This window comes from Pongo abelii, chromosome X (assembly GCF_028885655.2).
Source record: "Pongo abelii isolate AG06213 chromosome X, NHGRI_mPonAbe1-v2.0_pri, whole genome shotgun sequence".
Taxonomy (NCBI): domain Eukaryota; kingdom Metazoa; phylum Chordata; class Mammalia; order Primates; family Hominidae; genus Pongo; species Pongo abelii.
Window position 1 is genome coordinate 106797430 of NC_072008.2, and position 17947 is coordinate 106815376.

The window sequence follows — 17947 nt, forward strand, 5'->3', positions numbered from 1 at the left end:
AAACTGGAGTTAACCACTGGCTATGAGAGTCATTAAAGATTTCTGAGCAAGAGAAAGAGAAAGCCTTCTTTGGCAGCATTGAAGACTGACAAATTTGCAGTTTTATCCTTGAGTGTTACGAACTTCAGAAACAACTCTCTGAGGACTAATATTTTTATTTAGGGAAAGGAAAGGGGGACAGAAAGGAAGAGATGGAAAAAGGGAGTGAATAACTGAAGGATGATAAGTGGGAGGGGGAGATGAAAAGTGAGCCCGGTGGGAAGGTGGCAGCAAAGCCTGTCTTCCCTAATTCCTCATTCCTGGGGTCACTTGGTGACTGAACTCATACATAACCTCCCTTCTCCCCATTTAAGATTTGAAGTTTCCGTCTTTCGTTTAGGGCTTCATTTAACTTCGAGACTGTCCTTTTGGCCTGTGAGCACACGTAGGGCATTAGGACCCAGCGATTGTTGTAGTGAGAGTGGTTGAATCTCGATCTCTCAATTTTTCTCTCGAGCTCCCTCCTCTCCCTTTGTCATTCTAGCTGCCTGCTGCCTCCGCAGCGTCCCCCCAGCTCTCCCTGTGCTAACTGCCTGCGCCTTGGACAGAGCGGGTGCCAAATCAGAAGGATTAGTTGGGACCTGCCTTGGCGACCCCATGGCATCCCCCAGAACCGTAACTATTGTGGCCCTCTCAGTGGCCCTGGGACTCTTCTTTGTTTTCATGGGGACTATCAAGTTGACCCCCAGGCTCAGCAAGGATGCCTACAGTGAGATGGTAAGTGAAGCAAACGGGTGATGAGGAGCGCACTCCCATGGGAATGCGAGGACCTCTCCCCTTTTTTCCTTCTCAGTTTCCGGTCCCACCCGCTTAGCCCCTATCCCCACCTGGACCCTCCCTTCTCAACAACTTTGCAGCTCGGAAGGAGCAGCTGGGCAAGAGCGATTTCTTTTGTGGGCTATGCTGTTCTGGAGCCACTGAATGCCAGTTGGGGGAGGGGTTGCGCAGCGAATACCCCCCATCCCAAGTAAACCAGAAGGCTGAGACCCGAGTAGCACCTGTCATTGGCAGGAGCCCTTCCCTCCTTCCAGCACACACCCAAAGTCCGGGCAACCAGTCTACAAGTCTGATTCCCTACCTGTGAGCTAAGAGTTTAGCAAGCGGAGAGTTTATTTATTTTAGAGCAGAACAAAGGGGAAAGAGGGAAAGAGCTGGGAAAAATGGGCTACTAAAACAAGCAATTTTTAGGGGCTGGCTGGTATTCCTCATCCCAGGCAGACAGCTGATAGTATTCCTCCAGCCACCTGGGTGTGTATCTGGATCCTTGAGACAAAGCATTGGCCCAAATAAAGGCCACTAAGCTCTTGTTTCTTCCCCTTCTCTCAAGGGAGAGCTAGATGTTTTGTTTTATTTTGTTTTGTGTGCGGGGTAATCTACAAAATCTGCAAAGTCTGCTTTTTCTCTCCTGCAAAACAGTCCGTAATCCCCACCTTGCCTTCTGTGGATGACCAGAGCCAGGCCCTCTGCAGATTTTCCCCTCTGCAGAGTTGGAATCACAGAAAGTGACTGGCCAAAACATCTCCTCTGCAACCTGGGGGCTGGGCTGCTTTCCCCAGTAGGGCGTGATGAGGACTTGCTCTTATGCTGTGGAGTACTAGGAGATGGCAGGGAATGTTTCCAGCACTTTCGGGTCTGTCCCTTCTTCCCCTGTCACTTTGCCTCTTCTTTTCCCCACCCCAGCTGAAGGGACCCTGCTTCTGGTCGCCTTTGCCAGACTTCCAGTAATGGGAGGGAGCACATTATTGGGCTCTCAAGGTCAAGAGAGAAAGGAGCTTAGGGGAGGAACAGAAGGGGAAAGAGAAAAGAGGCAAGCCCTGTTAGGGCTGAGGCAGGGAGGAACAGCCTTACACATTGCGAGGAATTCATAGCTCTCCTGAACCCACTGCAAAGCTTCCCAGGGCCCCTTAACGTGAGCTGCAAATGGATGGAGACTGGCAAATTATATTAATAGATGTTCAGAAAATGTTTGCAGGCAGCTCTGGCTTCTGTCTCAGGGTTTAAGCTGGAGCTTTCCATTTCTTCCTCACCGCAGGATCACCCTAGGGTGGGGGAGGGTGGCAAGGGCTTAGGTCTGGCCCCAATGGCAAATCCTTACATGCTTCTCCTTCTCCCTTCCCCTCCTCCCAGCATGTTTGACCAGATGGAATTGAAATCAGGTCAAAATGAGTACCTGAGGCAGCCTGCACTGGGAGAAGAGGGACAGGGTGGGGTAGCAGAAGCCACCAAATGGCTTGAAGAGGTTGGGACAGAGGGACAGGGTGGAGGGGAAATGCCACTATATTTCTGTCTTGGTGGTAGCAGTTTGGTATTAGATTATGAATAAATGAACATGCTCTTGCTTTACTTTTCATATGTACATATATTTATATATTTGTGTGTGTGCATCATAGGTATTTGTAAGCTTTCCCTAGCCTTAGGGACACACTACCTTTCTTCAGTATACTCCCTGCCCTCCAGACCCTAGTCAGCTGCTTCAGAGGCCCCCACAAGCTGCACCCTAAGTACAGTGTTAGGCTCTGCAGGAAATCCAACTAAGATGGAGTCACTGGGAAGCTTCCTACCAGCTTGGCAGGATCTCACAAGGAGGACCAGCCACAAATGGGTTTACAGTATGTTTCTTCCTAGAAATGGAGCTGTCTAGTGCAGCCTAATGAAAGGCAGAAGAAACAAATATGAAGATTTCATATCATACATAGGAACATATTTAAATAGATATAGTGTAACACAGCAATATAGAACCATTGTGTGTGGGTGTGTATGCACACTTCTGCACTTCTGTGCTAGGGGCATCTAGAGGGAATGGAAAGATTGTATCTAACTGAGAAGTAGACGTCACAATAGTTTGAAGAGGATTTTCAGACTGCCCTTTTCCAGGGTTCTCTCCTGCATTGAGCATCGGGCCATAGACTGGAGATTGCTCTCTGGCATAAAGCCTACTGCATAGTGCCTGGGCTTGGCAGAGCTTTATTCTCGTTCCCATAGGAAAGGGAGGGAAATTCAGTTCTAGTACAGAGAAGGTGCTCAATATGTATTTGTGGAGTGGATGGGTGAATGAATGAGTCATTGTAGCATTGCCTTGGCTTGTTACCACCCTTCAGATTTCTCTGTCTGGCTCTTGATTATGCAGTTCAGGAGCTATTTCTTGCCTCTTAGAGGGACTCTCTAAGAAGCCCCTATCTCTCAGAGGGAAAGTCTCTCAGAACCCCAACCCTAGATCAGTTGGGATGATTATCTGGGATTTTTTGTTTCCCATTAAGGAGTGATTCCTCTGCATCGAGGAGGTTAGTCATGTATTGACTGCAGTGGCATTTCTTATAAGATCTCAAAGCGTTGTTGCTGCTGTTGTTGTTTTAAGATTATTTGTTCTTTAGAACATGTCTGTGAGGTAGATTTAGTGTATTCGTTATTTTTATTTTACTGATGGATAAACTAAAGCAGAACAAGTTTAATGACATATCCAAGGCCAGAAAGGTAAGCTGTTGTTGGAGCAGAGATGAGAAACCAAGTCCATGACTCAATACTCCCAATAGACGGATCATTAATGGTTAAAACTGTTGGGTTTTTATGGATGCCAGAACTGACAACTGATTCTTGAGAACACCTGGCACAGTCTTCCTCCTTTTATTGTACCAGTTTAACTGCCCAATCCATATTTTCAATTTTGTGTTACTACAAAATCAATTTTTAAAATTTAGATTTTTGATTTGATTTCTTTCTTTTTTCTTTTTCTTTTTTTTCTTTTTTTGCTTTTCTGCCAACTATTTTTTTTTCTTGTTTTAAAATCATTTGTGTAATTCTTAGGTGTTATCTTCTCCAGGGAGAATCATTGCTAAAAAACAAACAAATGACTATGAACTTTTCTCCTGTTTCTACTGGAGAAGCCAGCAAGGATTAGTGGAAAGAGTGCAGGCTTTATAGTCACACAGGCTTGGGTTCAGGTCCTGCTACTCTTAGTGTCTCAGTTTCTTTATTCTTAAAATGGGGATAAGAATGCCTACCACTTAAGAAACAAACCATCCTAAGGGGGGCGGGGAAGGAATGCCTACCTTAGAAGGCTGTAAATATTAACTGAGATTATGTATAAAAGTGTCTGGTACAGTGTTTGCTATAGTATGTGTTCGAGAAATGCTTTGGGTGAGGTGATTATGATAAGTAATTCTGTTTTATGCAGTGGTTTCCTAACTGATTTAAATAGCCAGTTTAAGGGACTGAAATCAAGCATTTATATATTTATTTATTTATTTATTTATGAGACGGAGTTTTGCTCTTGTTGCCCAGGCTGGAGTGCAATGGTACGATCTTGGCTCACTGCAACCTCTGCCTCCCGGGTTCAAGTGATTCTCCTGCCTCAGCCTCCGGAGTAGCTGGGATTACAGGTGCGTGCCACCATGCCTGGCTAATTTTTGTATTTTCTGTAGAGATGGGGTTTCACTGTGTTGGCCAGTCTGGTTGCGAACTCCTGACCTCAGGTGATCCACCCATCTCAGCCTCCCAAAGTGCTGGGATTACAGGCGTGAGCCACCACCCCCAGCCTGAAATCAAGCATTTAGAAGAACAAGATGCTATTTTCATGTGCCTTTGTGGACAGACCTTTATGCAATCAATTAATATTGAAAAATCCACACTTGCCGCTGTGTAATGTACAGTGGATCTCATGCAGAACTTCCAGATGCATCTCTGAATAGCCCATTTGGCATGTGTTGTCCCATACCTCCTCCAGATTTAGCAAGTATCATTATAGAGTACTCTAAATCCCACGTGAATTCAACATGACTGGCCACTCCCTTGACTAAATGCCTTTATTAGTTCACTTGAAAATGGGAGACAGCCCTTAAAAGTGCTGGGACGCAGTTTCCTGTGCAGTGACTGGGAACATATAAATAGTTGGCTTGCTTTAAATCTGGTGTTCAGCTTTTTGTAGTAGTGGCTTCATCCTGTAAGCACAGGGGACCACATATGAAAAGGTAAGAAAACACCAAAATCCTGGTGACAATAAAGCCAAGAGATTTTGGTCCTGAGGATGACTGGGCAAGTCCCTGATTCTTTGCATCCCCTCATAGTAAAGGTTTGTTGATTTGATTTATTTGTTTATGTGTAGTTAAGTGCCCTTCTGTTTATGTAATCCTGAGGAAACACTCACAATATGTTTGGGCAGTTTATTTAATGTCCATAGGTAATCTTTTAAGCTTCCAATCACTGCTATTAATTGCTTTCCAACTAGGTAATAAGATAGTAATTTACTGATGTTTACACTGCTCTCTGAGGTGGTACAGTACGTTTATTTTCAGAGAGGAAACCGAGACCCTGAGATGTGAAGCAGCTTTGCTTAATTCACACAGCCTGCCATCGCAAGCTAAACTACATATTAGAGTTTATGTTGGGGAGCTTGTAGCCTCTCAGTATGGACAAAAGCTGAGTTTGTTTCAGACAGATCTTTGACTGACAGTAGGAGTCAGTCTTCTGCCCTAAGATGCATTCTGGGAAGGGTCCACTTTGACTGGTAGGATCAAGCATGCCAGCTTCCTCTTTAGGTGGGCATTATATGACAGTGGAAAGTAGAATAGGTCGGGAGTTCAAGACCAGACTGACCAACATGGAGAAGCCCCGTCTCTACTAAAAATACAAAATTAGCCGGGTGTGATGGCGCATGCCTGTAATCCCAGCTACTCTGGTGGCTGAGGCAAGAGAATCACTTAAACCTGGGAGGCGGAGGTTGTGGTGAACCGAGATCGCACCATTGCACTCCAGCCTGGGCAACAAGAGGGAAACTCCATCTCAAAAAAAAAAAAAAGAAGGTGTTTAGCATTCATGTGGCAATTTGGCAATTAAATATGTAATGGCTTTTTATTACATTTAAACAATGATCTATGATTCACACGGGCTTTATTTCTTACAGAGATTCAGAAAAATCACACATGAGTCAGTACATTTTGCAGCACTTATGTAGGCTTTATGGTTTAAGATAGCAACCAGGCTGAGATTTTTTGCCAAAATATATTTTTATCAGTGCTTTCTTCTGCTTTCATATAATTTTTTTCCTTGTAAATCTTATTGAAGTATAACATATATACTGAAACATGCACATAACATAAGTATGCAGCTCAAGGAATTTTCAGAACATTCCCGTGTAACCCAGCACTCATATTAAGAAAAAGCACATTGCCAGGTGCTGTGGCTCACGCCTGTAATCCCAGCACTTTGGGAGGCCAAGGTGGGTGGATCACCTGAGATCAGGAGTTCGAGACCAGCCTGGGCGACATGGCAAAACCCCGTTTCTACTAAAAATACAAAAATTAGCTGGGCTTAGTGGCGGGTACCTGTAATCCCAGCTACTTGGGAGGCTGAAGCAGGAGAATTGCTTGAACCCAGGAGGCAGAGGTTGCAGTGAGCCAAGATTGCACTACTGCACTACAGCCTGGATGACAGAGTTAGACTCCATCTCAAAAAACAAACAAACAAACAACACAAAACAAAAAGAAAAAAACAAAAAAACCCACATGACCAGCACCCCAGAAACCTTCCTCATGGCCCCTTCCAGTTACTACCCCCCTCAAGGGTAAGTACTATCCTGATTTCTAACAACATAAGTCAATTGTACCTGATTTTGAATTTTATATAAATGGAATTCTACAGTATATTAGCCAATTTATCTTTTCCTTTTACCTAATTGGCATGAATGAACTGAAGTGGACACTATTTGCCCTGTGTTCTCATTTTGTATTTTGTCCTGTTAGCTGGCTTGGGCTGGTTATTAATTGTAATCAAAGATTAATATTATTTGACAGTTTTGAGCTGTTCAAATTTAATATCATTAATATGAGATCATGGATCCTGCTGTGTGGTGAAGAATAAATGACAAAAAGGAAAAAAAAAGATATGACTAAAGAAAGGCTCTGGCTGGGCGCAGTCGCTCACGCCTGTAATCCCAGCACTTAGGGAAGCCAAGTTGGGCTGATCACCTGAGGCCAGGAGTTCTAGACCAGCCTGGCCAACATGGTGAAACCCCATCTCTACTAAAAATACAAAAATTAGTTGGGTGCGTTAGCGGGCGTCTGTAGTCCCAGCTGTTTGGGAGGCTGAGGCAGGAGAACTGCTTGAACCCTGGAGGTGGAGGCTGCAGTGAGCTGAGATCGTGCAGCTGCACTCTAGCATGGGCGACAGAGTAAGAATCCATCTCAAAAAAAGAAAATAATAATAAATTAAAAAAATTAAAAGTCTCCATAGGCTGGGCGCATTGGCTCACACCTGTAATCCCAGCACTTTGGGAGGCTGAGGCGGGCGGATCACGAGGTCAAGAGATCGAGACCATTCTGGACAACATGGTGAAACCCCGTCTCTACTAAAAATACAAAAAAAAAAAAAAAAAAATTAGCTGGGCATGGTGGCACATGCCTGTAATCCCAGCTACTCAGGAGGCTGAAGCCGGAGAATTGCTCGAACCCGGGAGGTAGAGGTTGCAGTGAGCCAAGATCGCGCCACTGCACTCCAGCCTGGCGACGGAGCGAGACTCTGTCTCAAAAATAAAAATAAAAATAAATAAAATTTAAAAATAACAAAAAATAAAAGGCTCCATATGCTTTTGACTCATGTCTGAATCATAATGTCCTCATACCACAAGAATGGACCTGCTTGATTCATCAATGATTTTGTTATTAAAATAATTACTGTGGCTTGCAAAAATATGGATTTCTAATTGTGTGGGTTTTTGTTTTTGTTTGTGAGATAGCGTCTGGCTCTATCACCCAGGCTGGAGTGAAGTGGCATGGTCTTGGCTCACCACAACCTCTGCCTCCCGGGTTCAAGTGATTCTCCTGCCTCAGCCTCCCAAGTAGTTGGGACTACAGACGTGTGCCACCACGCTTGGCTAATTTTTGTATTTTTAGTAGAGATGGGGTTTTGCCATGTTGGCCGGGCTGGTCTCGAACTCCTGACCTCAAGTCATCCACCCATCTTGGCCTCCCAAAGTGCTGGGGTTATAGGCGTGAGCCACTGCACCCGGCCTAATTTTGTGGTTCGTTAATGATCAAGTGTGTGTGTGTTGCCCTCAGCTGATGCTATGACACTTTGATTATTTACCTAAATCTCCAAAATGCTCATTTGATTTATTGAATCTGAGGGGAAACTGAGGTAATAAAATACTTAGTAATTTTCTCCAAGCAATTTAGTGGCAAAACTAAAATTGGAATTCAGCTTAAGAATCCCAGTTCAAGGATATTGCTAGATGATTGCCTTTGATTGCAGGGGTCTGAAACATTTAACTAAACCCGTCCTTTTCCTGTTTTTCTTCCCCCTATATGGAAACTATGGTTTCAGAGCCTGGGTTATTGCAATGGAAAGAACACAGACCTAACAAAGTGAATTGCAAGAGCCTTTTAAGAAAGTGAATCTGTCAACTCTCTTTATTCTTACTATCCATACAATTAAAGTCTTTAGAGACCTAGTTACTATAGACTGAAGACATGTGACCCTTCTATTGTTTAACTTGAGGTGGCCTGGACCAAGCATAATGAGGGGGTTCGCAATAATAGGATTCTTCTTTTTTTTTTGAGAAGGAGTTTCGCTCTTGTTGCACAGGCTAGAGTGCCATGGTGTGGCCTCGGCTCACTGCAACCTCTGCCTCCCGGGTTCAAGCAATTCTCCTGCCTCAGCCTCCCGAGTAGCTGGGATTACAGGCATGCGCCACTACACCCGGCTAATGTTGTATTTTTAGTAGAGATGGGGTTTCTTCATGTTTGAGGCAGGAGAATCGCTTGAACCTGGGAGGCGGAGGTTGTGGTGAGCCGAGATTGTGCCACTGCACTCCAGCCTGGGCGACAGAGTGAGACTCCGTCTAAAAATAAATAAATAAAATAAAAATAAAAATAAAAATACAAAAATTAGCCAGGCATGGTGGTGCGTGCCTGTAGTCGCAGCTACTAGGGAGGCTGAGGTAGAAGAATCACTTGAATCCGGGAGACAGAGGTTTCAGTGAGCTGAGATCATGCCACTGCACTCCAGCCTGGGTGACAGAGCCAGACTCCGTCTCAAAAAAACAAAACAAAACAAAACAAAAAACTCATCCTGTCTTTTGTGTTTATCACATCAGAAGTTTACACTTAGGATTTAGGAATTGCCTCTTGAGAACCTTTGTGTTGCTAATTAGAAATGGCCCTTACTGGCCAAGTGTGGTGGTTCATGCCTGTAATCCCAACACTTTGGGAGGCTGAGGCAGGAGGATCACTTGAGCCCAGGAGTTTGAGACAGGCCTAGGCAACATAGTGAGACCCAGTCTCTACAAAAAAATTTAAAAGAGATTAGCCAGGCATGGTGGCACAAGCCTGTAGGCCCAGCTAGCTCGGGAGGCTGAGGCGGGAGGATCACTTGAGCCTGGGAGGTCAAGGCTGCAGTGAGCCCTGATGGTGCCACTGTACTCCCGCCTGGGTGACAGCGAGACACTCAGAAGTGTTAAGAGGCCGGGCGTGGTGGCTGACGCCTGTAATCCTAAGACTTTGGGAGACCGAGACAGGTGGATCACCTGAAGTCAGGAGTTCGAGAAGAGCCTGGCCAACATGGTGAAAACCAGTCTCTACTAAAAATACAAAAATTAGCTGGATGTGGGGGTGCATGCCTGTAAACACAGCTACTCGGGAGGCTGAGGCAGGAGAATCGCTTGAGCTAGGGAAGCATAATTTGCAGCGAGCCGAGCCACTGCACTCCAGTGTGGGTGACAGAGTGGGACTCTGCCTCAAAAAAAAAAAAAAAGTGTTATGGAAGCCTCTGGGGTCTACATTTTTTCCCCGTAATGTCCCCCTGCTACCATCACCAGGATGCAAAGGGAGAAGGATAAGGCAAGTGGCATGTATTCAGGTTAATGAGAGGAAAGGAGTAGGCTTCTCACCACCACCAGGTACCCTAAACCTCAGCTCAGCTCTGCCCCACATGGGTCTGGCTCCTTTCAGCCCAAGGTTTTACTCGCCTACTGGTCAACCTCTCTCCTAATTTCTCTATGAAAAGTCCTTGATTTAATCTAAGATGGGAAGAGAGAGGAAGAATGACTAACACTTTGTATTTCCATATAGGCTCGAATAGGGTAGGAACTAGGGTGAGGTGGAATTTTAAATAAGGACAGTCTCTGACAAGGCAGGTTTAGGGAGAAGTGAGTGAAGCAGGGTCGTGCAAGTGTAGCGTTGGAGCCTACCTTTATTTAAAAGTTTCATATTTTGTTCATCATGGATATTATTTACCTAATCAGTGAGTGTTTTTAGTGCCCTCTTAAATTTTCCACCCAAGGTAAGTAGCCTTGCTGATTTTACCTTAGTTCAGGCTTGTTCAGGACCTCTCAAATAATTTGCTCAGAGACACCCAACTAGAAAGTGGCAGGAGCACTTTGGAAAGTTAAGGCAGGCCGCATAGCCAGGTGCTTTCTCTAAAAAAAAAAAAAAAAAAAAAAAATTAGCCGGGCATGATGGTGCATACCCTGTAGTCCCAGCAACTTAGGAGGCTGAGGTAAGGTGGGAGAATTGCTTTTGAGCCCCGGAGGTAGAGGCTGCAGTGAGCTCTGATCCCACCACTGCACTCCAGCCTCAGTGACAGAATGACAGTCCATATCAAAAAAAAAAAAAAAAAAAAAAAGGCTAGAAAGAGGTAGAGATGGGATTTGACGCCAAGTCTGTTTGCATCCAAACCATGCTTTTTTCTAAACCATTAGTCTTTTAAGAGTCCTCATAGACAATTATCTTGGGCCACTCATGATAATTAATCCATTAAGTAAAGGTGCATTCGCTTGTTAATATTTGTTCCAAATCTAGAGTGTGTGAACACTATTTTAAGTGCCAGATGCTTCCGAGAGGTCAAGTTGGCTTTCTGCTTCATTCTTACACTTGTCTAGCATTTGGCACTTTTGACTATTCTCTTCTTAAAACTTATCTTGGTGTCCATGACCTGGTCTCTCCTGGTTTTCCTCCTGCTTTTCTAACCATACTTTCTTCTATCTGCTTTGTGGGCTCTCTCTTTCCATTTCTTTCTTTTTTTTTTTGAGACAGAGTCTTGCTCTGTTGCCCGGGCTGGCGCCATCTTGACTCACTGAAACCTCTGCCTCCTGGGCTCAAGTGATTCTCGTGCCTCAGCCTCCCGGGTAGCTGGGATTACAGGTGCGTGCCACCACGCCCGGCTAATTTTTGTATTTTTTTTTTTTAGTAGAGACAGGGTTCCGCCATATTGGCCAGGCTGGTCTCGAACTCCTAGCCTCAAGTGATCTGCCCGCCTCGGCCTCCCAAACTGCTGGGATTACAGGTTTGTGCCATCACGCCAGGCCTCTCTTTCCATTTTTTAAATGTCTGTCATGCATTTTTTTCCCATTGTATATACCCTCCCTGGGCATACTAATGACTATCCATTCTCTATCTTTAGTCCAGACTTCTCTTACTGAGCTGCCTTACCAGTCATCTACACTTGGATGCCTTAGAGGTACTTCAACTCAAAACCCCCAAATTGAGTTCCTCATTCTTTCCTGATCCCTGACCCCCACATTCTGTTCCTCCTGATTATCTGATATATACCCATACTTAGAGAATGGTAACACCTATCTATCTCTCCAGCACCCAAGCCAGAGACCTGAGAATCATTCTTGACTCTTCCCTTTCCCTCAGTGCCCGCATCCAGTGAGACACCAAGTTCTGTAGATTTTTTTTTTTTTTGAGACGGAGTCTTGTTCTGTTGCCCGGGCTGGAGTGCAATGGCATGATCTCAGGTAACTGCAACCTCTGCCTCCTGGGTTCAAGCAATTCTCTCCTGCCTCAGCCTCCAGAGTAGCTGGGACTATAGGCGTGTGCCACCACACCTGGGTAATTTTTTTTGTATTTTTAGTAGAGATGGGGTTTCATCATGTTGGCCAGACTGGTCTTGAACTCCTGACCTCAGGCGATCCACCCACCTTGGCCTCCCAAAGTGCTGGGATTACAGGCGTGAGACACGGCACCCGGCCAGATTTTGCTTTCAAAGCATTCCTCTGCTCTGTCCCCTTCCCATGTCCTCACTGTCATTATGCTAGTCCACATCTCTTACATGATCTCTTTGTTTCCAGGCATACTTCCCCCAATTCATCCTCTACACTATTTCTACACGGACCATCTTTTCTCTCTCTCTCTCTTTTTTTTCTTTTTTTTTTTTTTTTTCAGACAGGGTCTTGGTCTGCCGCCCAGGCTGCAGTACGTTGGCACGATCACAGCTCACTGAAGCCTTGAACTCCTGGGCTCAGGCAATCCTACTACCTCAGCCTCCCAAATAGCTGGGACTACAGGCACACACCGCCATGCCCAGCTAATTTTTTAAAAACTTTTTGTAGAGACAGGGTCTCACTATCTTGTCCAGGCTGGTTTGCACTCCTGGGCTCAATCGATCCTCCTGCCTTGGCCTCCCAAAGTGTTGGGATTACAAGCGTGAGCCACCATGCCCGGCCTATTTCCAGAGGGAATTTCTTTAAAAGTTCCTCCTGGCTTATAAGACAAAGTCCAGCTCCACAGCAGAACAGATATTGTTCTCCATGATCTAATTCATATTTATCCCTCCTATTTCATGTCTTACCTCCTTCCCTTCCCTCTATCACCCTATGCTGAACTGAAGTGGTATTTGGCCATATTTGGTGTGTCAGGGTCTTTGCTCATCCAGCTTCCTCTGCCTGCAGTGCCCTTTCCTTTTTTATCTTGCAAACACCTGCTCTACTTTTTTTTTTGAGACGGAGTTTCAGGCTGGAGTGCAATGGTGCGATCTCGGCTCACTGCAACCTCTGCCTCCCGGGTTCAAGTGATTCTCCTGCCTCAGCCTCCCGAGTAGCTGGGATTACTGGGATGCGCCACCAAGCCTGGCTAATTTTGTATTGTTAGTAGAGATGGGATTTCTCCATGTTGGTCAGGCTGGTCTTGAACTCCTGACCTCAGGTGATCTGCCTGCCTCGGCCTCCCAAAGTGCTGGGATTACAGGTGTGAGCCACTGCACCCGGCCTCACCTACTCTACTTTTAAGATTCCACTCCAAATTTTCTGTCACCATCTAGAGAGATTTGACCACTCCCTCCGATGTGCCTATATACTGTTCCTGCTACATAATTGTATCCAGCACTTGTAACACTTTATTGCACTTGTGTATTTACATATCCGCTCTTCCCCTTATAAACCTCAAGCTTCAGGAAGACAGGACCTTTGAATAATTGACACTTATATCCAGAGTATCCAGTACAGTGCTTATCACAAGGAGGCACTTAATAAATATTGAACTCAGATGAGAGCACCTCCTGGAAAGCAAAAAAAAAAAGAAAAAGAAAAAGAAAATAAACATTGAATGAATGAATGGATACTAAAAGAAAACAAAGCAGTGGACCAACCCAATAAGACACTTGATAAAATCTCATCAATTTACTTCAAAATGAGGAACAGGCCAAAATGGATAGTGAAAAATATGAATGATCTGTAACTCTAAGGTCAATATAATTCTGTTACTTTGTGATCTTATATAGATCTCTATTTATGTACCACTAACTGTGCTGCTTTATGTTGTTTACATATCTGTTTCCCCCTATTAGTCTGAAAGCTTCATGACCCTGTCTAATTTACCTCTGTATCACTGATGCAAAACCCATAATAGGTGTACAATAAATATTTCTTGAATCAAAATTAAGGAATGAGGCCGGGCGCAATGGCTCACACCTGTAATTCCACACTTTGGGAGGCCGAGGTGGGTGGATCACCTGAGGTCAGGAGTTTGAGACAAGCCTGGCCAACATGGCAAAACCCCATCTCTACTAAAAATACCAAAAAAAAAAAAAAAAAAAAAAAATCAGCCAGGCGTGGTAGTGCACGCCTGTAAACCCAGCTATGCAGGAGGCTGAGGCAGGAGAATTGCTTGAACCCGGGAGGCGGAGGTTGCAGTGAACCAAGATTCCACCACTGCATTCCAGCCTGGGCAACAGAGTGAGACTCCATCTCAAAAGAATAAAAAATAAAATAAAATAAAATAAAAATTAAGGAATGAAGCTAGCCAAAGTAGCTTCTTATAAAGGTTTGGGGATTTATCTCAATGAAATGAGAATGATTTTGTCTTACTATATTTTAAAGATATATAAAGGGCTGACATTTGCATACATTTTTATTTTTCTATTTTCTCAGCAAACACTTTCATTTTTATAGGTTCTACAAATATAAACTCCAGCTTCACTCTTTTCTGAAATATAACAGATTCCAATTTAGGGAAGTTCAAATTAGTGAATCTTTACCATACCGTGCCTTACCTTGTTTCATTTTGCTTAGTATTCATATGCATCTGGGTTTTGACAAAGCAGGCACTAGAAAATATGGATGTGACTAACATGTACCAGTTTTTATGGGCCTAGTGAATTTTTAAAAAATTCTTATTTATTTATTTATTTATTTATTTATTTTGAGATGGAGTCTTGCTCTGTTGACCAGGCTGGAGCGCAGTGGCATGATCTTGGCTCACTGCAACCTCTGCCTCCCAGGTTCAAGTGATTCTCCTGCCTCAGCCTCCCGAGTAGCTGGGATTACAGGTATGCCCCACCACACCCGGCTAATTTTTGTATTTTTAGTAGAGATGGGGTTTCATCATGTTGGCCAGGCTGTCTCCAATTCCCGGCCTCAGGTGATCTGCCCGCCTCGGCCTCCCAAAGTGCTGAGATTACAGGTGTGAGCCACTGTGCCTGGCCTCTTAGTTTAATTACATATAATTAAGATATAAAAAATTATATATAATGGGACACCAGTGGCTGGTGTGAAAGGGGAATGGAGGGAGGGAAGGAGGACTCTGCTTGTGTTTTCTTCATTCTAATGTTAAAATCATGGTTAATGCAGTAATTTCCTTACAATATTCCCACTCTAGAAACGTGCTTACAAGAGCTATGTTCGAGCCCTCCCTCTGCTGAAGAAAATGGGGATCAATTCCATTCTCCTCCGAAAAAGCATTGGTGCCCTTGAAGTGGCCTGTGGCATCGTCATGACCCTTGTGCCCGGGCGTCCCAAAGATGTGGCCAACTTCTTCCTACTCTTGCTGGTGTTGGCTGTGCTCTTCTTCCACCAGCTGGTCGGTGATCCTCTCAAACGCTACGCCCATGCTCTGGTATTTGGAATCCTGCTCACCTGCCGCCTGCTGATTGCTCGCAAGCCTGAAGACCGGTCTTCTGAGAAGAAGCCTTTGCCAGGAAATGCTGAGGAGCAACCCTCCTTATATGAGAAGGCCCCTCAGGGCAAAGTGAAGGTGTCATAGAAAAATGGAAGTGCAAAGAGTGGACCTTCCAGGCAGTTGCGTCCAAGACACCAGGAAGATGTCAGTGTGTGTTTTTCATTTGATTTATTTATCTTGGGGAAAGTGAAAAATGTAATCTGCAAGTTAATGACCCTATTGGCTTGTGTACATCTATATGCTAAAATGACTTCCCCACATTGACATTTGTGCACCACCTTTAATCACTCTGGGGCAACTCTCACATCTTGCTGCATGTACATGTATACGGCTACTGTTGAAGTGTAATTGTGAGATGGACTCCAACAAGCATGTGACTGTGAGATTGTGTGTGGGAAAATGTATTTAACTACTCCGTGTGTGTGTGTGTGTGCATGCGCATGCGTGCGCGCGCATGCACGCACACACAAGCAGAGAAGGCTCTGATCTTGAACTAATCCTGCACAGGCATCCTTCCCTTTATAGATTGATTCCAGCAAAGGCAGAATAAAACAAATTTCCTATAAAGAGAATCCCGATATAAGACAAGTCATATAGTCCCATGGCCGGGGATCTCTCCACGGATGCTGAAAACTTAAACTTACTACTTTAGGAAAAAAAAAGAAAAATTCAATTTCAGACACTGAGTTATATATGAAATTAATTAGGCTCTATTCCAACAGTTGTTTACATTTTAAATAGTCCATATTGAGTTTAATTAAAACAAGGGATGCATGCAGTCAAATTGATAGTTTAATTCTTCAAGTGATAATATAGGAAGTTTCACCTTGCCTTTGTCCAAGCCCCACCTATTAAAACCCTTTACTCACAGTTTGAAACTGAAGCAGTAAACTTGTTTCCAGACATCTTTTTCAGATTGTCTTAAGCCCGAAGTTGCCTCACTTCCACTATTCTCAGCAGCCAACCAGGATTTGGCAGCTGCTCCACTGTTAGGGTTGAGGGAACAGGGATCTGTCCTGTTAGAAGTCTGTGAGCCTCAAACTCTACCTGTTCTCTGCAATCATCCAAAATTTGAAAAAGAAGCTATATCCAGTGTTTCACTGCCAAACAGATTCACTACTCTTACTGATTCTTCACTGAGCTTTGCTAGTATAAGCAGAGTTCCAAGTCCCCCCTAGGGTTGTCTCTACACTTCTTTTTCATTCCAGTGGGTGGGGTTTAGCTGGGGGAAGGACATTTCATAAGGGTTAGTTGGACTGAGCAGTATGGACATTTGCTTTTTTTATTACGTACTGTTGTTTTTCCTTGTTAGGTGTGCTTTGGTGGTTTTAATATTATTGTGCCAGGGATGGGGAAATGCGTGGGGGGGGGGTGTGTGGGAAGAGTACTTATTATTGTGTTTTCTTCAGTGTAATTGTTCTTGGTAATTGATACCTCTCTGTTTTATTTCTCTCATTCTTTCAAAATAAAACTTTTTGAAATTTGGAGGAAATTGTCTGGACAAATACTGAAAATCTGGAAAGTAAGGATCATATCAAAGGATTTAGCCTCTCTTTTTCTGAGTCTGGCTGAAGGAGGAGAGGAAAGAGAAGAGGGAGTTTAATCACTTAATATGCTAATGAGGTTGCCAACTTTCCAATTTCTTTTTTTTCTTTTTCTTATTTTTTTTGAGACATGGTCTTGCTCTGTTGCCCAGGCTGTAGGGCAGTGGTGTGATCACAGCTCACTGCAGTCTCAATCTACCAGGTTCAAATGATCCTCCCACCTCAGCCTCCTGAATAGCTGGGACTACAGGCATACGCCACCATGCCCGGCTAATTTTTTATTTTTTGTAGAGACGGGATTTTGCCATGGTGCCCAGTCTGGCCTCGGACCCCTGGGCTCAAGCAGTCTGCTTGGCCCAGCCTTCCAAAGTGCTGGGATTACAGGTGTGAGCCACCTCGCCTGGCCCAACTTTCCAATTTTATTTACGTTCCCCCACACTTTTGTGATGTTAGCACACAAGACAGAAAGCCACATAATTAGGATCTCAATACAATTTCCAGGTTTTAGGAGTTTTGCTTAATTAGGTGATGCCAAGGGAAGTTAGAAAAATGATTTTGGAGAAAATTGAAGGTGTATCAAAGATGAATCCTATCTTTCACTATATATATGTATATATTTCCACAAAGTGGTACAAGTTGCACTGCCACAGACTTGTCACATTAGGCAAGATATTTCACCACTCAGGGCTCCAGTTTCATCATCTACAAAAAGAAGGATGTTGAAACCTTAAATTTACTTCCAATTTACATTTCTTTGAGCCTATGAAACATGATTAAAAACATGAAAAATGATTCAAGAAATTTTCCATTTTATTAAAGAACAACATCTATCAGAAAAAATTGAAGAGCCTCAGTTGTTATGCATGATTAAATAAGAGTTAGTGAAACTATTCTGAAAACCATATATGATGTGGTAAAGTTATTTTTGCTGTATCCTTTCCCAACTGCATAAACTTTGATTATTCATCTCTAAGATTGCAGTCCTCCCCGCCCCCCGCCAAGTTTGCCTAAAGTTTATAGGTATGTTTTGGTCTCAACAACTCAGTGAGAGTCATTAAATTTATCTTTTCTCTCTTATTCCTACTCTAATAAGAGATTAAATTAGGGACTAAGCTGAGAGCTCAGACTAAACCCTTGCTGTTTTTAAGGTCAATTAACTCCTCATGGTTAGGAATAGTTACATGTTGACAGCCGGTTTCT

The 17947-nt window shown here is 43.9% G+C and overlaps 1 protein-coding gene across 1 annotated transcript; it reads left to right on the forward strand.

The window, feature by feature from the left end:
• The first annotated feature begins 451 nt into the window (after positions 1-451).
• Positions 452-16695, forward strand: TMEM35A (transmembrane protein 35A). Its single transcript, XM_002831887.6, has 2 exons — positions 452-756; positions 14904-16695. Exons 1-2 carry the CDS (start codon positions 637-639, stop codon positions 15285-15287), a joined length of 504 nt encoding a protein of 167 aa, XP_002831933.1. The 5' UTR covers positions 452-636; the 3' UTR covers positions 15288-16695.
• The last annotated feature ends 1252 nt before the right edge of the window (positions 16696-17947 follow it).